The sequence below is a fragment of the Oryctolagus cuniculus genome, chromosome 4 (assembly GCF_964237555.1).
Source record: "Oryctolagus cuniculus chromosome 4, mOryCun1.1, whole genome shotgun sequence".
NCBI classification, from domain to species: Eukaryota; Metazoa; Chordata; class Mammalia; order Lagomorpha; family Leporidae; genus Oryctolagus; species Oryctolagus cuniculus.
The window spans coordinates 56,112,767-56,138,795 of NC_091435.1; the positions used below are offsets into that span (position 1 = coordinate 56,112,767).

At 39.5% G+C, this 26,029-nt stretch overlaps 1 protein-coding gene across 25 annotated transcripts in view; it reads right to left on the bottom strand.

Moving 5' to 3' along the window:
• SENP7 (SUMO specific peptidase 7) overlaps nucleotides 1-26,029 on the bottom strand; it is a 205,331-nt gene that overhangs the window by 96,262 nt on the left and 83,040 nt on the right. For 16 of the 25 annotated variants that reach the window (XM_070072017.1, XM_051819124.2, XM_051819121.2 and 13 more), the window contains one exon: nucleotides 17,261-17,455. The exons of the other annotated variants lie outside the window; for them this stretch is intronic. In XM_070072017.1, coding sequence (XP_069928118.1) covers nucleotides 17,261-17,455 — 195 coding nt within the window. The remainder of the gene's footprint in view (nucleotides 1-17,260; nucleotides 17,456-26,029) is intronic. 25 annotated transcript variants of the gene reach the window in all.

The window sequence follows — 26,029 nt, forward strand, 5'->3', positions numbered from 1 at the left end:
GTTACTAAAACAAAAAGTAATTCAAATCAATTGGTAATTTACAAACAGAAGTTAGATTTTTTTTAAAAAAAAAGCTATTAAAACTGCTATGGCCTATTATGTTATATGTGTATACATACTGTATGTCTACATGGGAAAATTTATTGAGTTTTATTTTTAATTGGCTTATAGATAAAAGATTGTCCATAAATTTAAATAGCTAAAATTATTCAAAGATATATTTTAATTCATGTGACCTGAATCTCTGTATCAGATGGTTTAAACTTGTTGGTAGAAAGAAACTAAAAACATTTTATATGTTTGTGCTTAAATTTGCTGGTTAAACTAGCTACATCATGTTAGATATTCAAGAGATGTTTCCAAATATATGTATTAATATTTATGGAAAGCATTGGACCTTCTGGTAAATGTTTTCTTACGTTGTTATCTAATGGTTAAAACTGCTTTCTAAGTTTTCATGTGACATTGCTATTGTCAGTAAGCGATCTGGGACTTGCTCCCTCATTCATCTATTCTAAGCCCAACTTGTTCTCTCATTTCTCTGTTCTCATCAAGGTAGGAAACTAATTCTATTATGAAGGGATCTCCAAGATGCAAAATTTGATTTTAGATTTTACAAAAGAGATGGCTAACATTTTTCTATAATGGCATAGCCAAAATAAGAACTTAAATTATAATTTCTTAGCTAGATTTACTTTGCCATCAGCGAGGTAAACAGTAAACAGGAAAGACCTCCCTTTCAGAACAAAGGGAAAGAAAGTTTTAAAGCAGGACATAGCTTTCCTCATGGGCATTGTCTGCCTCAACATAAACTACTACAGAACATGCCTGTGACTACAGACTTCTAGTTTAGGCCACTAAAGATTAGAGATGGGACTTGAGCACCCCCTTGACTTGCATCCTCTGGTCTGCTTTAACAAAACCCAGGAGGAAAAGAAAGCTAGGCATCAGAAGCAATGGGTGGCAGGCCTGTTAATGGCTGCTCTGTAAAGTGATCTGCCCTCAAGGAGACCCAACAGGACAGTCCACTGCAGCGGCTTTCAATGTGGTAAGCCTGGGCTTCAGCAGAAGTCAGCTTATGAAGAGCCCTGGCAGCTCTGCCAGCCAAGAGTTAGATCTCTGGAAATGGACCTGCCCTGGAGTCGAAGGACACCCAGGTCAGAGCCACGGATCTTATTGGATCTAAGCTGAAAAGCCCTTCACTCAGCCCAGCTTCCAAAGTGACCACTGCAGCTGAGGGTACGGCCAAATAGGGTCAGCAACACTGCAGGCAGAACTGTAAATTTCCTGTTAGAGATGCCACCTACCTTTACCTGGCCAACTCTCCTCCCAGGCCAGCTAGGTAATGGAAGTCAACAGAGTGCCTTCCCCATGGAGGTTCTCACCTCCCTTAGTATGTAGGCTATATGAAGAGAGATAGATGAGTCTGAGCCTCATAATTTACAAGGCCTAAAGCCCACCAGATTATTATCAAGCCCCTTCTGTCAGGTTCTATTTGCCTCTCAATCAGAAAACTTATTTGTATCTTAGACAGCACCTTTCTTAGCTCCTCTAATAACAACTCTGTCCTCTGTATCTAGCCCACTTGAGCCTCATTCCTTTGTAATCATAACCTCTACCACCAATGGCTCTACTTCCAACCTGTGTGTCAAAATTTCTCTACAGACAAACCCCACTACCTGCAAAAGTGGCCTTTCTCCCAGTCTTGGCTGGAATCAGCTTTAAGCCACATCCATCAAACTGTCCCCACAAGGGTCCAGAGACGCCTCTCCATTTCCTCTTCTCTATAAAATCCTCTCATTACCTGGTTAATGATCTTAGGATCATTGGTTACTATTCTCACCCTGTCTTCTATACTACAGTGTCTAAGTGTTTACAGCAGGTGATAATGGAACAAACAAAGACCTTCAACAACCAGGCAGTCAACCTAATGCTGCTACGGGAATATACTCAGCTCCCCACCCAGGAGACAGCAGCCTGAGACATCGCCCCATGCCAGCGAAGAGTACCTTATCGCCCCATGTCAGCAGGAAGTAGCTCTAAAGACAGATCATCGTCCCTCTACCCCTCCCGGACTTTTGGGACTGATGTAATCCCATACAAATCCTGCTTTATAAAAAAACAAAAGGGGAGAATGTTAGGAAACTTGCCCAGTTTTAGCCAGGTGGCCACTTGGCCCAGCTACCTAAGCCAGGCTCCACCCCCATCCTAATAGGATTCATTGCTCCAGCTTCCCTGCCCGCCCTCAGGCAAAGATTTAAAAGGGCCTGTTCCTGCACATGTGCTCTCTTGGCTCTGCTCCCTGTTCTCTTGGTCCTTCTCTCCTGCACTCTCTTGGCCTCTCTTGGATCCTCTCCTCCTCTCATCTCTCTTCTCCCTCCTCTCTGTCTCTCTTACAGTCTCCTTCTCTTTTTCCTTAGCCGCCCCTTCACTCCGGCCTGTAGGGTGTTCCCCAATAAATCCTTTCCCTTAAAAAAAAAAAAAAGAAAGAAATACAGGGGAGATATTTGGTATAGCACTTAAGATGTCACCTGGAATGGCTGTCCCCCAAATTAGAGTCTTGATTCTGCTCCCAATTCCAGCTTCCTGTTAATGTACACCCTGGGAGGAAGCAGGTAATGGTTCATGTAGTTAGACCTCTATCACCCACATGGGGCACCTAGATTGACTTCCTGGCTTCTGGCTCCTGCCTTTGGCCTGGTCCAGTCTGGGCTGTTGTGGGCATTTGGTGGTTAACCAGTGCATGGAAGCTAGCTCCCTCTCTCTCTTACTTTCAAAGTATAAAAACAAAACTTTTTTTAAAAAATGCAAAAACTATATTTACTAAAAAATAATTAAAATGAAAATAATTTCAATTTCATGAAAATAAGTATATATATATTAAATATATATATCTAGTTCATCAAAAATTTATACTTAGTCTGTGTAGAGCATAGGACAATATACAGTAAGTATTATTAGAATACACAAAGGTATTAAGTAAAAGAAGACAATAGTCCATGTGACAAGATTCAACCCAGGGTTGACAGACTTCTTCCACAGAAATATCTGACAAAAAAAAACAAGTGTCACACATGGGAATTCAAGCAGTATTCAGCCCAGCCTCAAAGCCCACCTGAAGGCCTACCATAAACAGGGGAGGCAAACCTCAACTTTGTACGTCACTGAGCAAGACAGCTGATCCCATTTATCCTGAAGCAATCTCAGCTAACCTCAAGACACCTCATGCAAACCTATCCAACTGCTGAACTCACAGAGAGGTACCACCTGACCAGAAAACACACCCTGTGGCTAGGCCTGATCTAGAAAGATTGCAGTGTCCTTCCAACAGTTCAGTCTGATTGTAGAACTTAACCAGTGATCTTACCAGGTAGCAGAGCCTAACCAACTGCCCCCACCAAAACTTGAAAAAGCATGGCAGCCCCATCATCCACAGAGCCCTAATGGGAGCTGTTCCTCAGAGATCATGAGCACCTTGTCTGACAGAATCCCAAGTTAGAGTAAACAGTGAGAGATTCTTCCTGACAAAGAACACTTATAAAGAATTAAAAATTAAGTTTCTTAAAAAAAAAAAAGAAGTAAAATTAACTTCAAGATGCAATGACTGAACAATTCTTGTCTCAACTATTGAAGAATTGTTTTGTTTTGTTTCCGTTCAAATTGTTGAACTCCTTGCTTAGTAAATAATTGTTCTTCTGTGTATAAAGCTAATTGAAAATGGATCTTAGTGGAGAATAGGACTGGGAATGGGAGCAGGAGGAGGAGGAGGGGTAGGAGAGTGAGTGGGAGGGCAGGTATGGTGGGAAGAATCACTACATTCCTAAAGTTGTACTTAAGTAATATATGAAGTCCATTTTCCTTAAATAAAAGGTTTCCTGGGGGAGGGAGGGATAAATAATTTAAAAAAAAAAATGACAACCAAAAAGTTCAAAATAATCCTCTTAAAGAAGTTCCCTGAACTATCTGGCTAAAAAGCCCATGAGAGCATTTCAGGCATGGAAAGCCAAGACACTGTGGCAAAAAATGACCTAAATGAAATATCTCTGTGAGTGAGATCCCAGCGCAAAGAACGGGCCATCAAAGAAGGAGGTAGCTTTCTCTGAAGGGAAGAGAAAACTTCTACTTTGATTATGGCCTTGTCTAAATAAGGCTGGAGTTTGTGAACTCAAGAGACTTCCATAGCCTTGGAAGCTCATAACAAGAGCCTTGAGTGGGCCTTGGCTCACTAGGCTAATCTTCCACCTGCGGCGCCGGCACCCTGGGTTCTAGTCCCGGTTGGGGCGCCAGGTACTAGTCCTGGTTGCTCCTCTTTCAGTCCAGCTTTCTGCTGTGGCCCAGGAGGGCAGTGGAGGATGGCCCAAGTGCTTGGGTCCCCGCACCCGCATGGGAGACTGGGAAGAAGTACCCGGCTCCTGGCTTTGGATCGGCACAGCGCCAGCCGTAGCGGCCATTAGGGTAGTGAACCAACGGAAGGAAGACCTCTCTTTCTGTCTCTCTCTCACTATCTATAACTCTCTCTCTGTCTCTCTCACTGTCTAACTCTGCCTGGCAAAAAAATAAAAAAAGAGAGAGAAAGCCTTGGGTGATCACTGACGTCATAAATAAGAGTGTCAATTGTTAAAACAACAACAGGAGTCACTGTGTACTTGCTCTCCACATAGGGTCCTTAATGTGTTGTACTATGAGAATTAATGGTATAACTAGTCTTCAAACAGTACTTTATACTTTGTGTGTCTGTGTGGGTGCAAACTGTTGAAATCCTTACTTAGTAGAGAGCTGATCTTCTGTATATAAAGATAATTAAAAATGAATCTTAATGATGAATGGGATGGGAGAGGGAGTAGGAGATGTGATGGTCTGCAGATGGGAGGGTGGTTATGGGGAGAAGAACCACTATAATCCAAAGGTTGTACTTTCGAAATTTATATTTATTAAATAAGTTTTCTATAAAAAAAAAGTTCCCTGGACTAAAAGAATATACAGACAGAAACTTAAATGAAATTTCAAAAACACACAAACAAAATTAGAAGTTTAAAATGAAAGAAGCAATTTAAAAAACAATAATGCTAGAGATGAAGAATACAATGTCTGGGCCGGGGCTGTGGCATAGCCAGTTAAAGCCTGGGCTACAGCGTCAGCATCCCATATCCCACCTGCTCTACTTCCAATCCAGCTCCCTGCTAACGTGCTTGGGAAAGCAGCAGAGGATGGCCCAAGTCCTTGGGCACCTGCATCCATGCAGGAGATCCAGAAGAAGCTCCTGGCTCCTGGCTTCAGCCTGGTGCAGCCCCAGTCATTGAGGTCATTTGGACAGTGAACCAATAGATGGAAGATCTCTCTCTTTCTCTCCATATGTCTATCTATAACTCTGCCTTTCAAACAAATAAATAAATATTTTAAAACATACAATGCCTAAAGTGCAAACACTACAGAAAGCTTCAGTACCAGTCTCAATTGTGCTGAAGAAAGAATCAGTGTGCATGAAGACAGAACATTATCCAATCAGAGAATAAAAAGAAGAGGGAATGAAAAAGAAATAAAGAAAGCCTATCAAAATGATGGGACATGATAAAGAGACATAACACACATGATAAGAATTAAAGAAATGGAAGGGTAAGAAAAAGCTGTGAAAACTTTCCTACTTCGGTTGTTTCAGAAAAATCTGGTATTCAAGAATGGGCCACCAAAGGCAGAGGGGTTGTAAGACCAAAGAGGCGGGCGCTGCGGCTCACTAGGCTAATCCTCCACCTGCAGCGCTGGCACACTGGGTTCTAGTCCAGGTTGGGGCGCCGGATTCTGTCTCGGTTGCCCCTCTTCCTGCCCAGGTCTCTGGCCAGGAAGTGCAGTGGAGGATGGTCCAAGTCCTTGGGTCCTACACCCACATGGGAGACCAGGAGAAGCACCTGGCTCCTGGCTTCGGATCAGCGCGGTACGCTGGGCGCAGTACACTGGCCGTAGTGCACCAGCCGTAGCGGCCATTGGAGGGTGAACCAACGGAAAAGGAAGACCTTTCTCTGTCTCTCTCTCACTGTCCACTCTGCCTGGCAAAAAAAAAAAAAAAGACCAAAGAAAGACGAGAAATCCAAGTTTGTATAAAATGTAATTTATTTGGGGATTTACAAACCAAAGTCTGGTCTCAGGTGTTCATGACACAATGAATACCCATACCATGAGGTAGGAAAGAAAAGATTTTAGGGGCCGGTGCTGTGGCATAGCGGGTAATGCCACTGCCTACAGTGCCAGCATCCCATATGGGTGCTGGTTCGAGTCTCAGCTGCTCCATTTCTGGTCCAGTTTTCTGCTATGGCCTGAGAGAACAGTAGAAGATGGCCCAAGTCCTTGGGCCCCTGCACCCACGTGGGAGACCCAGAAGAGGCTCCTGACTCCTGGCTTCAGATCAGCATAGCTCCGACCATTGCAACCAACTGGGGAGGGAACCAGCAGATAGAAGACCTCTCTCTCTCTCTCTCTCTCTCTGCCTCTCCTTCTCTCTCTGTGTAACTCTGACTTTTAAATAAATAAATAAATCTTTATTTAAAAAAAGAAATGAGATAGAGAATATAATTTGATTACAATTAAATGTAATGGTCATGGATTAAAAAAAAAAAGAAATAAAGGGTTTTATAGACAAAGGTAGCCTATGGCTAATCTAAGTATACCCAAATCTTCTCAAAAAAAAAAAAAAAAAAACCAACAATCCAAATTGGGTGACTAACTTTTTTTAAACTTTATTATGTTTTTAAAGACAAAGTTAGTTCCATTTATTTATTTATTTATTTATGTTTGAAAGGAAGAGAAACAAAGAAACAAAGACTTCCTTCCATTCACTGGTTCACTCCCCAAATATCCACAACAACTGTGAATAGATCACACTAAAGCCAAGAGTCTGGAATTCAATCCAGATCTCCCATCTGTGGCAAGAACATAAATAACTGAACAAATTGCCTGCTGCCTCCCAGGTCACACACTAGCAGAAAGGTGGATCAGAAGTGGAGTGGGCCAGACTTGAACTCAGCCCTTTGATATGGGATGCATGCATCCCAAGAGACAAATTAACTAATGCACCAAATTCCAATCCTCAGACAGGTTATCTTAACCTGTCTGTTTATCCTATTGTAGGGTTTCAGAGACTGTCAGGGTTGCCTAAAGGGCAAGATCATGGCTACATACAAAATGGCTGCAGTTAGGGCAATCATTTATGCTACTGGCTAAGAAACCACTTAAATACTCTCATGTCCCATACCAGAGTGACTAGGTTTAATACCCAGCTCCAGGTCCTGCTAATGCAAGATCCTGTGAGTGAGCAGTTATGGCCCCTGTGACTGGGTTCCTGCCACTCATCTGGAAGACCCACACTGAGTTCCTAGCTCTGGGCTTCAGTCTAGCCTGGACACAACCACAGCAGACATTTGGGGGATGAATGAGTGGGTCAGAGCTCTCTCTCTCTCTCTCTCCACCCCCCCTCAGATAAATAAATTTAAAAAGAGGTGAGATTTCAGCATAGTGGTAAACATGCCCACATCTCATTTTGGAATTCCAGCTCTGCCTAAATCCATCTTCCTGTTAATGAACACTCAGGGACAATCAGTGTTTGGAATCTCAATCTCTCTTTCTCTCTCTCTCTCTCTCTCTCTCTCTAATAAATAATTTTGTAAAAGATGTATTTTTTTCAAAAGAAAAATCAATTTAGTGACTGCAATCAGGTTAAACTGAATCCATACCTTCCACTCTTCCCAACTGGCTCTTATAATCTCATGCTATCTCCTCTTCTGTGATATGCCCTCATACTGCAAGGAGTTCTAACACTGTCTTGCTGGCATGTTGTATGGCTATTTGGCTGGTAAGCACATTCCACAAAGCAACAGAAGCACATGCACAAAATGAGACAAAAGATGATTTTGCAAATAGCAATAAAAATCAAACAAACCCAAGTGGGATGAGCAACAAAAATAGCACCAGTACACAGCTGGGATGAAAAATTAATACAGGTCCTTGTAATGGAAAATCTGCATCACCTAGCAAGAATATACTTGTACCATCAACTGTTAGACAACACAGCAGCAACACCCAGGGGTTGATGTGATCCAGAATAATACACATATTAGCAAAAGGATGGGGTCCAACAGTGATTCCTAAAACTAGTGGTGAAATGACATGCCAGACCAAGAGGCCAACCTTACTGTCCACTAAGGGTATAAGCTGTAACCACAGGTCCAGATTCCAGGTGGATCAATGGGTACAAAGTTAAGTGAGCTGGATATTCCTCACACTGTGGCAAGAAGTATCTCATCCACCCTGGGGGAACAAACCATGTGAGCCCCATTTAACTGTAACTCATTCTCTAAGTTCCATCAGGCTTTTTTACTGGCCAGATGAGGCTATTACAAGCACCATTGGCTGGTTGTAGAATTCAACCCTTTCTAATTGTTTTAGGTTATCTCCTATTTCCACATATCTTCTAGGCAGTTTATACTGCCTTATATGTACTACCAGGCTAAGGGCAGGGAGCCTGACGGGATTCCATTTGCCTCCCTCCTCAGCACAACACAACCTAACTTTAAGCCAAAATTCCCCCCATCTCTCCAGCCCTCAGATATTTGCAGTGTCTTCCCCGACACAATATCCATTTCTAGGATATTTTCTGATTCTATGGAAATGAGTACCAGATATGTTACAGAGGGCGTGCTATATTTTGGATATGAATTTTTATGTCCCCCAAAGGTCAATGTTTTAGGGACTGGATCTTCAAAGTCTTCTGTTAATGGTTAACAGATTAAGAGTAAAGATCTAATCCAGTTTTTGGTATCGGAAGGTGAGTCCTTTGGGAAGTGATGAGATTGGATCACATTGCCTCTTGATGAAAGAAAAGTGGTTTGTCATGTGATCCTTCTTCTGCATGCATTGCATCATCTTCCACCCTCATCTAAGGCCATACAAATGGGTTCACCCAATCATGTACTGTGAACCTGCAAAACTATAAGCTAAAATAAACTTTTTTCCTTCCCAAATAACTCCACTCAGGTATTTATTCTAGCAACAAAAAACTGACTGATACAGGGTCCTACCCTGATACCCCAATGTAACAATATTTTACACCCACATCTATCTACAACTGACCACAGGCCCAGAAAATGTTCTGGGTCGCAATGGATTGGACTTTCAAAATAAATAAATAAATAAATAAATCTTAAAAAAAAAAAAAAAAAAGAAATCTCTGATCGTTCAGTATTGCTCTCACCCTAGGCCAACTTTGACCCCATATCTAAATATAAGTATATTCAAAAGGCAGAGTGACAGAGAGAGATGAAGAGACAGAAAAATTTTCCATTAGCTAGTTTACTCCCCAAATGACTGAAATGGCCAGGGCTGGGCCAGGCCAAAGCCAGGAGCCAAGATCTTCATCTGAGTCTCCCACCCAAATACTTGGGCCATCCTCTGCTGCTTTTCCCAGGTCATTAGCAGGGATCTGGGTCAGAAGTGGAGCAGCCAGGACACAAACTACCACGTAGCGTCACAGGCAGAGTGGCTTTACTTGCTATGCCACAATGCCCATCCCATGTTTCTTATCTTTTTTTGTTTGTTTTCGCTGCTTTCTGGACTCTTTATTTAATTTTTGATTTGATTATCATTTGTCTTAGTTAACTCATCTTTTGGTCAAGTTTGGGGATCTGAGGATTTAGGGATTGAGCTTGACATGACTGCAGCTATTTTGGATTTTAACCACCACTTTGAGTCAGGTGTACTTAGATTAGTTGTTGCCCGTCTTTGTCTAGTTCCAAGCTGGGAAAATCTAGCCCCCAGGCCATTTAAGTCCTGTAAGATCATTTGTTCTGGCCCTGACAAGGTAACCACTGGGACTTGAAATTCAAGAAATCTGTAGCAGTGATTTTCTTTTAAAAAATATTTATTTAAAGTGCTGATGGGGAAAAACTGTCAACCAACTAGATTTTACCTGGAAAAATCTTTCCAAAATGAGAGAAACAAAACATCCCTAGACAAACCAAAGGTAAAAGAGTTCATCACCACTAGGCCTTCTTACAGGAACTACTAAATGGAATTCTTTAATCTCAAAGAAAAAAACCATTAAAATAATGATATAAAAGTTAGGAAAGCACAAAACTCAAATATATAGGTAACATGGAGCCATATTCAGAATCCTCTAGGACTGCAGTAGTGGCTATAAAGGAATTTTATCCCCAGTATGAAGGCTAAAAGACCTATTAATAATAATCACAGCTAAGTTAAATTGTCTGAAGACAATTTACAAAATGATGTAAATTCCAACATCAAATACATAAAATGATGGTTCAAGTAGTTAAGCCCCTACCACCTACCCACATGGGAGATTTGGATTGAGTTCCCAGTTCCCATTTCACGGCTTCTGCCTGGTCCAGACCTGATTATGCTCATTCTCTCTCATTCCCTTGATCACTCGCTCTTGCGCACGCGCGCTCTCTTTCTCTCTCCCTCTTCTCTCTCTCTCTCTCCCTCTGTCTCTGTTTCTCAAATAATTTTTTTAATGGACAAGGGATCTAAATAAACAGTTCTCAAATGAAGATGAATAGCCAATGGAGAAATGAAAAAGTCTTCAACATCACTAATTATTTGTTGAAAGGCAAATTAAAACCACAATAAGATACATTATCTCATACCTATTTGAATGGCTGCTATCAAAAGATGATAGAAAATAAATGTTGACAGGGATGTAGAAAAAGAACCTCTGGGGATAGCATTGTGCAGCAGAGGGTTAAGCTGCCTCCTGCAATGCCAGCATCCCATATGAGTGCCACATTGAGTCTAAGTTGCTCCACTTCCAATGCAACTCCCTGTTAATGTACCTGGGTAGGCAGCAGAAGATGGCCCAAGTTTTAGGCCCCTGCCATCCACATGGAAAACCAGGCCTGGCACACCCATAGCCAATGCAGACATCTGTGAACCAGGAGATGGCAGATCTCTCTCTCTCTCTCTCTCTCTCTCTCTCTCTCCTTCTCTCTCTCATCATTCCCTTTTTCTCTCTGTAACTCTGCCTTTCAAATAAACAAAACAAATCTTAAAAAAGAAAAAGAAAACCTTCCTGCTTTGTTGGTGAGAATGTAAATATCACAACCATTATGAAAAGCCACAATGGAAGGTCCTCAAAAACCTGAAATTAGATTTACCATATGATGCAGCAATCTTATTTCTATATATTTATCCAGATTTGATATCAATAAGTCAAAAAGATACCTGCACACTCATATTCACTGTATCATTATTCTCAATAACCAAGTTATACAATCAACTTAAGTGTCAATCAATAGATGAATGATTTTTTAAAATGTGGTATATATACAATGGGATACTACTCAGTCTTAAAAAAAAAAACTTGGGGGAGGGGCTGGCATTGTGGCATAGCGGGTAAAGCCACCACCTGCAATGCTGTCATTCCATATAGATGCTGGTTCAAGTCTCAACTATTAAACTAATGTGTCTGAGAAAGCAACAGAAGACAGCCCCTGCACCTACACAAGAGTCTCAGATGGAATTCCTCATTCCTGACCTCAGCCTGACCCAGCGCCAGCCATTTGCAGCCATTATGGGGAAAGAACTGCTAGATGAAATACCTCTTTCTCTCTCTCCATCTCTCTATCACTCTGCCTTTCAAATAAAAAATCATTTCAAAAAATGAAAATGTAGGAGATCCAAGATGGCTGAATAGTGAAAAGACATGCTGATTCTGACCACGGGAAGATAACAGAAGGGCACAGTTGGACAGAAGTTTGCAGTAGAAATTCCACAAAAGAGAGACACCATGGACAGCGGGGACAATTCATTCACACAGCAGTGAGCAGCATATCAACAGCGACTCCCACAGCAGGTAACTGGAGGAGATGCCATCTTCTTGAAGCAAGGCACCCAGCAACCAGCAGGGAGGAAATGTCATCTCAATAAGGCAAGAAAGAACTACTGCAGCCCTAGAGTGTCTAGGGGAATTTATTAGAATTGATAAGTCTGCGGTTCCCACTGACTGAGTTTGGCCTAAAGGGGTGGCAGAGGGCAGGATGTCAACATAAGGCACTCCCCCAACCTCACTCTACTAAAGCACCCGGACACCACATGTCAACATCAGTCAGTTAGGCAGCTGCCTCTGGGAATGCCACAGCTCTTTCCAAGGAAAGGGGAGGTTTGTGGGGCCAAGAATAGATCCCCTGCTCCCTGTGACTGTGGGAAATCTGTGACTGTGTGATAGGGAATATGATAGGGTGTACCTGGGTTTTTGGGTAATCACTGTGTCTGGCTCCAGAGGCTCAGGGTTCAGTGCTCACACCAAGGAGTGCACAGACCCTTTGTGTAGTTCGTGCACCTGCATGGGTAAGGTGTCTAGTACTGCGGGCTTATCCTGGGTGGTTGGTTCAACTTGGTAGAGGGTGGTTAATGGTGTGATCATGCCACCGACATGATTGTAACCTTCCTCCTGCAGACAAGAGAGATCTACCATGCTCAACTTGGGTGTCACATTGGATCTACCCTCAAGCACTGACCTGAACTCCATGGCCCTAGACAGCAATTGCCTCGGATATCCAGTGAAGGAGAAGACATTCCACCAAGTCACAAAGACATATTTAAAAGATAAAAGACATCAGAGAAGAAAACCAACAAGTGTTTCTACCAATGCCTAAAAATAGAAATAGAAACACAAGAAAAATGAATAAGGAAGAAAATGTGACTGCCCAAAAGAAACACAACAAAACTTCAATATTAGAATGTGAAGAAAAACAGATCGATGAAATGCCTGAAAAGGAATTCAAAAGAATTAACATAAGATTACTCAAAAACACAGAGAAGTTAATACATGAGTAAAATGAATAAAAATGTGACATGCATGAAAAATTCTTCTGGGAGACAGATACTGAAGAGAAATCAAACTGAAATACTAGAAATGAAGAATCCACTATGTCAAACAAAATATATATATAGCAGAAAGCCTTAACAACAGACATGCGGAGGCAGAAGATAGAATATCTAAGCTAGAAAACAAATCTCTGGAAATATATTAGTCAGATAAAAAGAAAACAGAAAAAAATTAGAAAAACAGAAAATAATGTTTAAGATTTATGGGATACTATCAAAAGACCAAACATACCTGTCTTAGGAATTCCTGGAAGTGTGGAAAGACAGAATGGTTTAGAACACGTATTCAGTGAAATAATAGCAGAAAACTTCCCTGATTTGGAGAAAGACTGGGACATCCAAGTATGGGAAGCACATAGAATTCTTAATAAACATGATCAGAAAAAAATCTTCACCATGACATATTATAGTCAACCCTTCAAAAGTAAAACATAAAGGAAAGATTCTAAAATGTGCACAAGAGAAATGCCAGATTACCCTTACAATATCTCCACTTACACTTACAGCTGATTTCTCATCAGAAATGTATAGGCTAGGAGATAATGGAGGGACATACACAAGTCCTAAAAGGAGAAAACTGTCAACCCAGAAAAGCACTCAGAAATGAAGGTGAAATAAATATCTTCCAAAACAAACAGAAATTTAAAGAATGTGTCACCACTGGTCCAGTCTAAAAAGCAATACCTAAGGATATGTTTCAAACCTAAAGAAACAGAGTAAGATAGCCATCATCAAGAAAGAATGTAAAGGTAGAAAATCTAATAAAAGTACAAAGGAAATCCAAAACAAATGATAGGAATATTTAAGGAAAAAATGGCAAGACCAAGTCATTATTTATCAATAATAACCTTGAATATAAATGGCCCAAATTCTCTATTTCAGATATAGACTGACTGAATGGATTCAAAAACAGGACCCATCTATTTGCTGCCTACAAGAAACACATTTCACCAACAAAAATACACATGGAATGAAGGTGAAAGGATGGAAAAAGATATTCCATGCTAATGGAAAGAAAAAGCAAAAAGAGTAGCCATCCTAATATCAAACAAAATACTATCTAATCAAATCCAACAACACATCAAAAATATCATGCACCCAGACCAAGTGGGATTTATCTTTGGTATGCAGAGATGGTTCAACATACACAAATCAATAAATGTGACACATCACATTTACAAATTGAAGAATAAAAACCATATGACTATCTCAATAGACAAAACATTTGATAAAATATAACATCTTTCCATGATTAAAAAAAAAAAAACCTTAAGCAAAATGGGTCTAGAAGGACTGTTCCTCAACACAATCAAGGCAATCTATGATAAACCACAATGAACATCATATTGAATAGGAAAAGTTGGAAACATTCAACTAAGATCCAGAACCAAGCAAGGATGCCCATTTTCACCACTGCTACTCAATATAGTCCTGGAAGTTTTAGCCAGAGCCATTTAGCAAGAAAAGGAAATCAAAGGGATATAAATTGGAAAGGAGGAAGTAAAATTATTCATTTGCAGATGATATGATCCTATATAGAGAGGAACCAAAAGACTCCACTAAGAGACTATTGGAACTCATAAGAGCACTTGGTAAAGCTGCATGATAAAAACAACACACAAAAATCAATAACTGTTGTATAAACACACAATGCCATGGCTTAGAAAGAATTTTTAAGCTCAGTCTCATTCACAATAGCTACAAAAAAATTAAATACCTTGTAATAAATTTAACCAAGTAGGTAAAAGATCTCTTTGACAAAATTACAAAGCATTAAAGAAATAGAAGAAAATAGGAAGGAAGGAAGGAAGGAAGGAAGGAAGGAAGGAAGGAAGGAAGGAAGGAAGGAAGGAAGGAAAGAAAGAAAAAATGGAGCTATCTTCCATATATGTGAATCGGAAGAATGAATATCATCAAAATCTCCATATTATCAAAAGCAATATACATTTCTAATCCAATCCCCGTCAAAATATCAATGACACTCTTCTCAGATCTAGGAAAACCAATGCTAAAATTCATATGGAAACAAAAGACCCCAAATAGCTACAGCAATTTAAACAACAAAAAACAAAGCCAGAGGCATCACAATACATATTTCAAGACTTACTGCAGGGCTATTATAATCAAAACAGCCTGGTGCTATCACAAAAATATACATGTAGACCAATAAAACAGAATAGAGACCCCAGAAATTCATCTGTGCAGCTACAATCAACAAATCTTTGACAAATGAGCTAAAATCAATCCTTGGAGTAAGAATGTTCTCTTACAAATAGTAGTGAGAATATTAGATCTCTGCATGCAGAAGTATGAAACAAGACCCCTACCTTAAACTTATACAAAAATCAACTCACAATGGATCAAGGATCTAAATCTACAACCTGATACTATCAAATTACTGGAGGAAAGCATCAGGGAAACTCTACAAGACATTTGCATAGGCAACGACTTCTTAGGAAAGACCAATCCAAGAAAAAATAGCACAATCCAAGCAAAAACAGACAAATGGAATTACATCAAGCTAAGAAGATTCTACATTGCAAAGGAAACACTCAACAAAGTGAAGAGGCAACTGACACAATGGGAGAAAATGTTTGGAAACTATGCAACTGATAAGATTTAATATCCAGGATCTGTAAAGAGCTCAAGAAACTCAAAAACAACAAAATAAACACAATCTAGTTAAGAAAAGGGCAAAGGACATGAACAGGTATTTTTAAAGGATGAAATTAAAATGGCCAACAGGCATATGAAAAAATGCTCAGGATCACTAGCCATCAAGGAAATACAAATAAAAACCACAAAGAGGTTTCACCTTACCCCAGTTAGAATGGCTACCATCCAAAACTCAAAAAACAACCAATGCTGGTAGCAATGTAGGAGAAAAGGAACACTAATATACTGTTGATAGGAATGTCAACTAGTACAATCATTATGGAAGACAGTACAGAGATTCCTCAGAAAGCCAAAAATACATGTGCCATATGACCCAACCATCCCACTCATGCGAATTTATCCAAATGAAATCAACATATAAAAGAGTTATCTGCATCCTCATGTTTACTGTAGCTCAATTCACAATATCAAAGACATAAAATCAACCCAGATGTCCATCAACTGATGAGTAAAGAAAATGTATATATACACTACAGAATACTAGTCACCCATAATCTTTTCTTTTACAACAAAATGGATACAACTGGAAACCATTATACTTAGTGAAATAATCCAGTCTCAAAATGACAAATATCATTGTTGTCTCTGATATGTGGCAATTAATATAGAACACAAAAAAAAGTATAGGAATGAAATGGACATCTTATGATTTGACTGTTGTTTTCAGCCCTTGTTTATATTCCTATGAAACTTTGGTCTTTCTACTCTTCTCTTGTGAATTGAAATCATGTTTTTGCAAAGACTGAAAAAAAAGGAAGGAAGGAAGGAAGAAGGGAGGAAGGCAGAGAAGGAGGGAAGGAGGGAGGGAGGGAAGTATGGTTATATTCTTAGAATTGTGCCTATGGAGGCCAATGTTCTGTGCAATGCTGGTATCCCATATGGGCACCAGTTCAAGTCTCAACTGCTCCACTTCTCATCCAGCTCCTTGTTAATGCACCTGGGAAAACAGTAGAAGATGGTCCAAGCACCTGGACCCCTGGACCCATGTGGGACACCCAGAAGATGCTCCTGGCTCCTGGCCTCAGCCTGGCCCAGCCCTAGACATAGTGGCCATTTGGGGATAAAAGATCCATCTCTCTCTCTCTCTCTCTCTCTCACTCTCACTCTCCCTCTCCCTCTCCCTCTCCTTCTCTCCCTCTCTCTCCCTGTCTCCCTCTCTTTACCTCTTTCCCTCTCTCCCTTTTTCCCTCTCCTTCTCTCTTCCCCTCCATAACTCTTTCAAATAAATAAATAAATCGTTTTAAAAAGAATTGTGCCTATAAAATATATGAAATCTATTCTACTGATATTAAGAGAAGGTTTTAAAAATAAGCAAATAAATAAAATTGTGAATGACACTGGAGAAATGGATGGACAGCCAGACAGATGGATGGACAGAACAGAGAAGGAGGAAGGAATAGACTAATGTTAGGAGAATGGAATATAATTATACCATATTCATGAACCTACATTTTCAACAAGTATCTGCATCCATTTTTCCAAAATCAAGCGTGGTGACCAATACTTCTGAAACCCGTAATTAGCCATAGTTTTTTTCTAATTGCCACTGCAGTCAACAGAAGGAAAAAAGTCATACCAGCCATCAAAACACGTTTAGCTCATGTTTAGCAATAACATATATGTGAGGGAAAGAATGGGAGAGGGTTAATGAGAATAAATATATTTATTTTGAGTAAGTTATCACTGAACGTACCTTTCAGATAAACAACAGCTCTTGTGGGGATTTAGATTTTGACAAGTCTCTAGGCTGTCATCAGATGATGAAGAAAGTTTCTCTGATTTCAAGTTGTCTGTATCACTCAAACTGGCCTCAGTTACAGGAGGGATCTTTATGTATTTTCTTCCTAACTCCGTTCCCAGGACATTCGTCAGTATAACTCTGGGTATCCTGTCACACAGAATAACAAACACTGTACTATACTGAAGTTTTCAGTAAAAACTTTATTCTAAGAAGTTGAACTTTCAAACATGGTCATATTAGCACAAGTAAACTCTTAGAGCTATACCCCCCTAGAAATTACCTCATAAATACCTAAAAGTACTCTTTTAAGTCATGGGATACAAGCCCATAATAATAACATCTTAAAATATATTAATGGATACTTGAGGTGCTTAGAATTTTAACTAATTTTTCTTTAGAAAATTCTTTCTTTATCTTTTCCAGTAGTTATTTAAAAACCAGATCACTACAAACCAATTCAAGAAATCTTGTTCTTCTCTTTAACAGAAATGTCCTTAATAAGTAATTATTTCCTTATAACTGGCATAAAACAAGTGCTAAACCCAAGAAAAAAAGACATCACTCAGATCCCATCTATGGTGATGACAGATCCCACAGGTGAAACAGAATATATACTGGTAATCATTTATATTCTAACAGAATAGCATTAAGGAATCAATGAATTAAATGTTTAGAAAATGATATTTTAAAATTCTAAACTTTTTTAAATTAATGGGGTTTACATCAAATGTATTACATAGGCCTGACACCATCTTAGACAAAATAGGATAATGCAACCCTTGCTTGATTAGTCATTTGTTATTATGAACAACTGATATAACCTGCCACACTATAATGATGCTCTTAAGACTATTATTTGGCCCTGCACTGGCTTTCCTAATCCAGATAATCAGAATTTTTTTTAGTTCTTGTTACAATAGTTTTAAAGTTTTACTAATTTTGTCAGATGTCCCCTTGGCTGTTATTAATGGGCCACAACCAACACTAATACTTTGTGAGAAACAACAGATATACGTAGAAATGGAGAGAGTACTTTTGTTTAAGGAAAAACATGAACCTCACTGTACTCTGTTACATTTTTTGTAGTACTCAGAGATAACTCTGTTTTCACTACATTCTTTTTACTATGTCCCAGACAATATAAATTATCAGATCTTAGGAGAACTTTAAAATAAATTAGTCCTCTCCTTATCTCCAACATGAAGAACCCAAAGTTCAGAAAAGTTAAATGATGTGCCCAAATGGCTCTTTCTGGTGGAAGAACCTAGACATATTACCTTTGAAGAAAAAAAAAAAGAGATTGATTGATTGATCTGAAAGGCAGAGTTATTAAGAAAGATAGTCTTCCATCCACTGCTTAACTCCCCAAATGGCTACAACAGTCAGGGATGGAACACACTGAATCCAAAAACCAGGAGCTTCATTCAGGCCTCCCACATGAGTGGAAAGGGCTCAGGTACTTGGTTCATCTTTTGCTGCTTTCTCAGGTGCATTAGCAGGGAGCTGGATCAGAAGTGCAGCAGCCAGGACTCAAACTGGCACTCATATGGGATGCCAACACCACTGGCAGCAGCCTAACCTGCTGCGTCACAATACCAAACTCTGAACCTGTTACCTTTAGGAGTTTTCTTCTTTGTTTTATTCCATTACACTGTGTCCTGAATATTAACTTGCCAGAGGATTCCAGATAACTGGGCTTTCCTATACATACTTCAGGAAACCCTTGAAAATATCCACATATAACACACCAACAAATTAAAAAGTGTTGTAATAATTAAGTAGTATACATTATCTAATAACAAACGCTAATAGGAGAGGAAGAATGAAAGAAAGGTAGTCTGTCACCTAGTAGACCTCTAATGGGGTGGGGGGCCAAGAAGTAGAAATATTTTTTCTTCCACATATGATTTAAATCTCTAAGGATCTGTAATGGTTTGAACAGGATTTGGCTCCCCAAAATCACATGGATGTTTAAACTCCCAAAGTCTTTGTTAATTGACAATGGATTAATGCTAATAAGGGTTGGAGTTTTATCCAGTTATGGTGTCTGAAGCTGGGCTCTTTGAGAGGTGTTTAGATTGGATTAAGCTGCTGTGGCAGAGGTCTCATGATTGAATCATGATGGTTTTATAGGCAGAGACACACAGACACACAGGATACACTGCTTGTTTTTCCTGACTGCTCCTGCATCACCATGTGATCATCCCTCCTCCATCCCTCAGCCTCCCCAGATGCTTAAATGAATGAGGTCACGTGATCTTAAACTGTGGGCTTCCAACTAGAAGCCAGAAAAAAAACCTTCGTCATTCCTAAGTAGCTCCTCTCCAGTATTTTAAGAAATAAAAAGCTAAGTAATAACTGATCCTATTTAGTATTGTATGCTTAATATCCTTGATCTCGGACAGAACTCTCCTTATAAATGCTATATTTGGGGCCCCGTATTTGGCATGCCAATTAAGATGCTACTTGGAGGGCTGGCGCCGTGGCTCAATTGGTTAATCCTCTGCCTGCAGCACCGGCATCCCATATGGGTGCTGGGTTCTAGTCCCCATTGCTCCTCTTCCAGTCCAGCTCTCTGCTATGGCCTGGGAGGGCAGTGAAGGATGCCCAAGTGCTTGGGCCCCTGCACCCGCATGGGAGACCAGGAAGAAGCTCCCGACTCCTGGTTTTGGATAGGCACAGCGCCAGCCGTGGCTGCCATTTGGGGAGTGAACCAACGGAAGGAAGACCTTCCTTCCTCTCTCTCTCTCTCTAACTCTACCTGTCAAATTAAAAAAAAAAAAAACACTTAAAAAAAAATGCTAGTTGGAATGACCACACAGCGTATCAGACTGCCAGAATTCTACTCCTGGCTCTGCTCCCAATTCTAGTTTCTTTTTTTTTTTTTTTTTTTTTTTTTTTTTTTTTTAAACTTTTATTTAATGCATATAAATTTCCAAAGTACGACTTATGGATTACAATGGCTTTCCCCCCATACCGTCCCTCCCACCCACAACCCTCCCCTTTCCCACTCCCTCTCCCCTTCCATTCACATCAAGATTCATTTTCGATTATCTTAATATACAGAAGATCAGCTTAGTATACATTAAGTATGGATTTCAACAGTTTGCTCCCACACAGAAACATAAAGTGAAAAATAATAGATGATTTTTTAAAATGATGATGAAATCAGAGCAGACCTATTGTCATGTTTAATCCCAGTGAGAGTCAAGTTGGGAATTTGCTAATGCACTCCCTGGAAGAAAGGCAGGAGATGGCTCAAGTAGCTGTGTCACTGCCATCCACACAGGAGACTGGATTGAGTTCCTGGCTCCCAGTTTGACCAGGCCCAGACCCAGCTGTTAGAGTTAGGGAGTAGACCAGTAGATGGGCGCTCGCTCTTATCTGTCTCTCTGCCTCTCAAATAAATAAAAATTGCTCAAACAGAAGAAAAATGCTAGATTTGAATGGGAATAGGGACAATAAAGGGCCAATACAGAGCCTCAAGGTCATTTTTACCTGATTTCTCATTATGTATTGCTATGAAACTTATCACAAAAGGGAACTCAACTTTGGTTCGCAATACTTTCAGAAAAATTCAGGAATACTAACAAAGAATTTAATTCAAGTAATAATTATTTTTTACAAATAAATATTTTACTTTGGGATAAAAATTTAATTACATTTTAATGATTTATTTTTTGAAAGGCAGACTGACAGAAAGGGAGAGGTGGAGACAGGGAGTGGATGTGGGGGAGAAAAAGAGAGAGAGTAATGAGAATCTTCCATCCACTGTTTGGTTCCATAGCCAGTTCTGGGCCATGTCAAAGCCAAGAGCCAGAAAATCCTGGGGTTCAAGCACTGGGTCATCTTCCATTGCCTTCTTGTGCACATTAGCTAGATCAGAAGCAGAGCAGCCAGGACTCAAATCAGCACTCCAACAAGCATCAAACATTGCACCTTAACCTGCAATGCAGTGGCAGCCCCAAGAACTTAAAGTTTTAAGAGATAATAGAATCTGATTTTAAGAGATAAAAGAGAATCTGATACACTACACTGATGACTTATTTTAAAAATCAATGACAAATGAAGATTCTTCCAAAGTTTATGGAAACGATGAGGCCGGAATTGTGATACAGTGAGTTAAGCCACCACCTCTAATGCCAGTATCTCCTAGGAGGGTGTCATTTTGAGTCCTGGCCACTCTGCTTCTAATCCTGTTTCAAGCCAATGTGCCTGAGAAGGCAGTAGAAGATGCCCCAAGTGCTTGGGCCTCTGCCACCCATGCAAAAGACCAGAATGGAGTTCCAAGATCTTGGCTTCAGCCTGGCCCAGACACAGCTGATGTGGTCATTTAGGGAGTGAACCATTGGGTAGAAGATCTCTCTCTCTCTCTCTCTTTCCCTCTCTCTGTTGCTCTGCCTTTCAAATAAATAAATAAATCATTTTTAAAGTTTATAGAAATGAAATTGAAAGATAATTTTATTTTAGTGCAAAAACAATTTTGAAATCCATGCAGTTTTTTCATAATATGCATTTTCTACAAACTTTTGAAGCCCTCTTGCATGTACTTTTCTTTAAGATTTATTTATTGGAAAGGCAGTTAGAGAGGTGGAGATAGAGAGATCGTCCATCCTCTGGTTCATTCCCTAAATGGCTGCAACGGCTGTGTCTGAGACAGGTTGAAGACAGGATCCTGGAACTCCATCCGTTATCTCCCATGTAAATGCAGGGGCCTGAGTGCTTGTACCATCTTCTGCTGCTTTCCCAGGCATATTAGCAGGGAGCTGGATTGGAAGTGGAACAGCCGGGACTCAAACTTGTGCTCATATGGGAAGCCAGCCCAGGATGTGGTGGCTCAATCTGCCGTACCATGATGCTAGTCCCAACATGCATGTCTTAAAAATAATTTTTTGGTTGTCAGCGCTATGGCTTAGCAGATTAAGCTACTGCATGCAGTGCTGGCATACCACATGGGCGCTGGTTCAAGTTCCAGCAGCTCCACTTCCCGTCCAGCTCTCTGCTATGGCCTGGGAAAGCAGTAGAAGATGGCCCAAGTCCTTGGGCCCCTGCACCCAAGTAGGAGACCCAGAAGAAGCTCTCCACAAACTTTCTGAAGTAATCTCATTTTTTTATGGCCCACTATCATTACTGAATTCTAAAACAATACTCATAAGAATAATTAATATAAATAGATATATAGTATTTAAGAGAAATTTTGAAGCTTATAAGGAGACACATCACAGAAATGCTATTACTTGGTATCTCTGTTTATAAACCCGACTATAGCATTATTTAAATGTTTAGCTTCTTAAAAAAATATCTCCAAAGAAAGTAACACAGTTGGAATCAAAAAATTAGTCCCTTAAAAAGTGTTGAAAAAACGTAACTTTACCAACAAAGCAGTGGATATATCTATTAGAATTATCTTCTGAATAATGAATGGTCATGCCATGTTTTGCATGATAATTATTTTGTTGCTAGATTTTGAAGAAGGAAAAACAACAGAAAGAGAGAGAGAGAGAAATGATAAAAAAGACTTAGGGGATAAATGAGTTCATTTAAGTAGAACAAAAACCTAAAAATCTTCCTAAAAAAGAAAAATTTCAAGATTTAACAACAAAAAAATCATGTAGAAAGATAATACACCAATCTGCACTAGAAATTATATACCTTGAAGGCCTCTAAAGCTATGAGAAGGTTTATGTCACAATTTCAGCATGTCTACTACAGTATACTTTTCTCTTTTTTTTTTTTTAAAGATTTATTTTATTTATTTGAAAGTCAGAGTTACAAAGAGAGAGGAGAGGTGGAGAGGGAGAGAAAGGTCTTCCATCCTTTGGCTTACTCCCCAGATGGCTGCAACGGCTGGAGCTGTGCCGATCCAAAGCCAGGAGCAAGGAACCTCTTCCAAGTCTTCCATATAGGTGCAGGAGCCCAAAGATTTGGACCATCCTCTACTGCTATCCCAGGCCACAGCAGAGAGCTGGATCAGAAGAGGAGCAGCCGGGAATCGAACCGGCGCCCACATGGGATGCCAGCGCTTCAGGCCAGGGCTTTAACCCACTGCGCCACAGTGCTGGCCCCTATAGCATACCTTTCAATTAGAAAGCACTCTGTTACCATGTGAGCAAATGCCATGGGAAAATGCCATCTCACTAGTCCAAGTGATCAATTTCAGTTCACAATTGATCACACTGATAGGTCTAAGAGTCAAAGGGATCACATAAACAAGACTAGTGTCTGAAAATACTAACTGATAGAATCAAAAAGGGAGAGAACAATCCAACATGGGAAGTGGGATACACAGCAGACTCCCAGAACGGCAGATGTCCTAAATAGCACTCTGGCCTCAGAATCAGCCCTTAAGGCATTCAGATCTGGCTGAAGAGCCCATGAGAGTATTTTAGGCATGGAAAGCCAAGACACTCTGGCAAAAAAAAAAAAAAAGAAGAAGAAGAAGAAGGCCTAAATGAAAGATCTGCGAGTGAGATCCCAGTGGAAAGAATGGACCATCAAGGAAGGAGGTACCTTTCTCTGAAGGGAGGAGAGACTTCCACTTTGACTAAGACCCTGTCTGAATAAGATCAAAGTCAGCGAACTCAAAAGGCTTCCATAGCCTTGGCAACTCATGACTAGAGCCCAGGGAGATTACTGACACCATAAACAAGAGTGTCAAATTGTTAAGTCAACAACAGGAGTCACTGTGTACTTACTCCTCATGTGGGTTCTCTCCTTAATGCATTGTCCAATGTGAATTAATGCTATAACTAGTACTGAAACAGTATTTTACACTTTGTGTTTCTGTGTGGATGCAAACTGATGAAATCTTTACTTAATATATACTAAATTGATCTTCTGTATATAGATAATTGAAAATGAATCTTGATGTGAATGGAATGGGAGAGGGAGTGGGAGATGGGAGGGGTGCGAGTGGGAGGGAAGTTGTGGCGGGGGGAAGCCATTGTAATCCATAAACTGTACTTTGGAAATTTATATTTACTAAATAAAAGTTAAAAAAAAAAAGAAAAATTAAAGGGTAATGAATCAACGTCTCATTCCTACATTACTATTAAGAAAAATTAAAGTACAAAGGGGTGAAAATTAAATAGAAGCAGGATGGCACAAGGATTAAGAGCAATGACTTTAAAGTCAAATAAGTATAGGTGCAGAGTCTGATTTTTCACCTATTAATTTATCTAAGAGGATTCAAAAAGTTTGTGGAAAAATAAAATTTAAAGGTAAGTTTACTTTGTTGCCAAAAAAATTGAAAACCACGGATACGTTTTTCATAATACATATTTTCCATGAACTTTTTGAATACCCTTGTATAACTTCAGGCAAATTATTTAACATAATTTCTGCCTCTTATCATTGATCCCCTTATCTTTAAAATGGAAAGAATAATTTCTACTTTACACAGCTACTAAGATTAAATGAAGGCATAGTGGCTAAAGCCGCTGCTTGCAGTGCCAGAATCCCATATGGACCCAGTTCGAGACTGGCTGCTCCACTTCTGATCTAGCTCTCTCTTTGGCCTGAGAAAGCAACAGAAGATGGCCCAAGTCCTTGGGCCTCTGCACCTGTGTAGGAAACCCAGAAGAAGCTCCTGGCTTCTGGTTACGGATCGGTGCAGCTTGGGCCATTGCAGCCAACTGGGGAGTGAACCAGGGGATGGAAGACCTCTCTCTCTCTCTGCCTCTCCTTCTCTCTCTGGGTAACTCTGACTTTCAAATAAAGTAAATAAATCTTTAAAAAAAGAAAAGATTAAATGAAAGAAGGTGTAAAGCAACTGGTGCAATTCCTGACACACAGCAGGTACACAATACATGAAAACCCATTTTAATTTTCATATTATTAACATGTTGTTCAAAGTTATAAATTCTTCATTCAAATAGTGCTTAATGGTCATAATTTATTATTAATTTTATTAATGGCCATAATTAAATTAAATGGTCATAATTTATTATTAATATTACAATTATCTTGATGACAGTAGTGGTTTTTTTTAGAAATTCATAATTGAATAGTTACCAATGACTAAAGTACACTCAGCTCTTTATAACACACAGCCATGGCCCAAACACCTTTCAACTCCTAGCAACTTAACTAATTCAGGTACTTTGAGGAACAAATAGCTTTGTGTGACAACATTATAGAATAAAAATCTATAAAGTTTGACAACTAAATTCTCAGTACCTAAACTGTCTTTTTGAAGTACAGCTATATAAATTAGCATTTCCAGATATATTACAGGACTAGTCTGCATTTCAAAAAATTATGAATGTCCTTGAGAAAAATAAAGTATATAAAAGATATATACCTCATTTATCATACTATCTCAATCTGGGGAGAAGGACTAAAGGTTGTCATTTCAAAGCATCTGTTTGTTTTCCTAAATATGTAATTAGTGTCAGTAGATAACCAAAAATAGAACTTGTTTTATTTATTATTATAAAATCACACTTCAAAATAACATTAATATACTAAAAAATTACAGCAGAAACAAATTTTGAAATGCAATGAGATATAGCAGAAAGTATATTGACCTAAAAAGTAGTGTCAATTTTCTCAGTGTTTTCTGCATGATTACATTCTCAGATTGTAATTTTTTTTCAATTACAAATTATGTGTTTCTTCCATGCTTACATGGCAAGGTATCTGTGAGATTCATGCAATTTAATAAATTTGAAAAACTGTAAAGAGCTATTAATGTATAACTTCATGTCAAGAGTAAATTTT